The sequence below is a fragment of the Sinocyclocheilus anshuiensis genome, unplaced genomic scaffold, assembly GCF_001515605.1.
Source record: "Sinocyclocheilus anshuiensis isolate Anshui unplaced genomic scaffold, SAMN03320099.WGS_v1.1 C33114771, whole genome shotgun sequence".
Classification (NCBI taxonomy): domain Eukaryota; kingdom Metazoa; phylum Chordata; class Actinopteri; order Cypriniformes; family Cyprinidae; genus Sinocyclocheilus; species Sinocyclocheilus anshuiensis.
In genome coordinates this window covers 1-2,622 of record NW_015621789.1, presented here as the reverse complement: position 1 = coordinate 2,622, position 2,622 = coordinate 1, and the positions used below count along the sequence as shown (strand labels likewise).

General features: G+C 35.4%; 1 protein-coding gene across 1 annotated transcript; it reads left to right on the top strand.

Annotated features, from left to right (window-relative positions):
- Positions 1-735: 735 nt before the first annotated feature.
- LOC107683278 (tandem C2 domains nuclear protein-like) lies at positions 736-1,639 on the top strand. The gene is made up of 3 exons (XM_016479335.1): positions 736-883; positions 1,104-1,303; positions 1,489-1,639. Exons 1-3 carry the CDS (start codon positions 823-825, stop codon positions 1,597-1,599), a joined length of 372 nt encoding a protein of 123 aa, XP_016334821.1. The 5' UTR covers positions 736-822; the 3' UTR covers positions 1,600-1,639.
- Positions 1,640-2,622: the final 983 nt, after the last annotated feature.

The following is a 2,622-nucleotide window of genomic DNA, read 5'->3' as shown; positions in this document are numbered from 1 at the left end:
TAATAATATTTCAGAATATTACTGTTTTTACTGTATTTTTGATCATAGAAATGCAGCCTTAGTGAGCATAAGAGGCTAAAACAAATCATACCAACCCCAAACTGAACAGTAGTCTGTGTACATACACATACACGTTTATATATTATTTATAAATATTTCACATTTATAAAACTGATCAGTTTAAAAACTAAACTGATCATTAGTAACATCTAAATACATATACTGTATATATATGTAAATCCAGATATGTAATTCTGCATAAAATGAGTGTTACTGAGTGTTTATCATATTTGTACATCATTTCATTGTAAGTAGGTCATCAAAACATTGTTCGGCCTACTGAATGCTGCCATGCACACATACAGGTATCAGATTTGGCACTATTTGCTGATTTTGCCAGCTATAACATTTTGTGAACATTTGAAAACCCTGTGTGTTTTTCTTTTGTGTGCATGCGACTGAAATCAAACACTTAACAGGGAAAATTGCTTTTTTGAAAAGAAAGTCTTTTCAGTTATGAGGTGTTTGAAATTGACAGAACTATGTTCCAGAATGAAAGTCAGTGGATGATGAATCATGAATAATGGCTGTGTGTGTGTTTGTTACTGGGTCAGAAATTGTTTTGGGTCTCAACTATAAATCAGTGAATGAGTCGCAGCAGGTAGTCTGCCATAAAAACCCCCCACAAACAACAAACACACACATATATGCAACATTACACCTAAGCCTATTGGGGATTATTTTGTGTGTGTCTGCGTGTTTCTGTAGGTGTGTCATGCTGAGCTTCAGCTGGCCTTGTGCTTCCAGCCAGTGAGTAGTCGAATGCAACTCCAGATCCTCAGTGCTCAAAACCTTCCATCATCTTCCTCACCACTTACACAGAGTGAGTCTTTCAGCTTTCATCATCATAATCTCGCACTCTCAATAAAATAATTTTACATCCTAATCCATTTTAAATATAATTTCATTATAAGTTAAGTTCTCCTCCTAAAATCTTTCTTATATCTTATTAATATTCCTCCTTAGTTAATTGTTGTAGAAGGGTGATAATGACTAATATGACAGTTGATCAAATTAACTGTGCAAATGGACGTTCTCTTTAGGATTCTTTGTGAAGGTTGAGTTGTTGAGTGAGGGTAAGGTCTTACTGAAGAGGAAGACGAAGGTGATGAAGTCATCAGAGGGGCAGATCCAATGGGGGGAAGTGCTTCACTTGCCCATCACCAATCAAGACCAGAATCTGCAGCTGGCAGTCAAACTCTACGGTCGTGGCTCTGTTCGGAGAAAACACCTGCTTGGACAGGTCAGTTTGGAGCAAAATACATACATTACTATAACACACTACATTTAGTATCTTTTAAATTATTTAATCTAAATTGATCAGAATTTCATTTTTAACATTATTTAAAATCCATTTCTTTACTGTCACTTTTGACCAATTTAAGGCATCCTGAGTTTCAGTCTTTATGTGTATTCCTTCATTTCTAGGTCCTCTTGGGTTTCGACAGCAGTTCTACTGAGGCAGTGGAACAATGGAGGGACTCCATGGCTAATCCTGAAAAAGTGGTGACGTCTTGGCACAGAGTTAGTCGACTCTGAAGTGAGAGGATGAAGAAAGAGATTTTTTTAGCCAAGTGGATTTTAAATGCAACTTTTAAAAAAATCATAATTTTTTTTTTCTATCTTTGAATAATTAAATATGGTTATTGTAGGGCAAAAAAGTGTTTGTCTAGAACGCTGTAGTAGAAATTTCTCATTTACAGGTTTAAATTGAGTGACACACCCTCTGCAGATTCTAGTGTGGCTAATGTATTCAGCTGTTTGTAGATTTAACATTCTGTTCTTCATTGGTGTAACTTTGAGAACATGCAACTGTCTAAAACATTGCACAGGAACAGGACACAGACATTATGTGCAATAAAGTGTATTATACAGAGCTCTACAACTGTCAGTTTGGCAACATGGCCAAATATTGAGCAGACAGTCAGCTAATTACGTAACAGAGTTCATAAATGAAGTATTATATTTAGTATTTTTTCTGTCACCTCCATACAACTTCAGTGCTGCTGAGTTAATGTGAATCTGTTCTCTGTGGAAACAGATACCTGCATTTTCTGAGCAATTCCATGACAATTATTGCACTTTAGCCAGCTTTTGGAAGAAGATAAACCTGTTTTAAGTGCAGTAAAAACTGTGTTGGTGTTGGGGGTGAACACTATTTAAAAAGCTTTTATTTTTAGAAGTTCAGAAGGGTTTGGGTTACATTCCTTTCCATGGAATTCAATCCTTTAAATTGTTCCCTATTTCCTTTCACAAACACAAAAAGTGAAAGGCCACAAGAGAGTGCAACAAAGAGACTTTTGTTTTGTTAATCACTTCCCTGCATCCTTTGTGCTACCCTTAATTTAAGGTGACCTATCTTTTTAGGCCTTGTCATTTCTAAGAATTTCTTTTTGCACAGGTGACAGTAGCTTGTCTAAAAGTGTTCATTGTATTCATGTTTAAGTACATTGTGTTAAGTAATGTTGTAGTTCAGTGGACATGTGATATTATGTAAGACAGATATTTAAAAAGCGAATATTTTGTTCATATTGACTGTATTTTGTATGCATACACACAAAG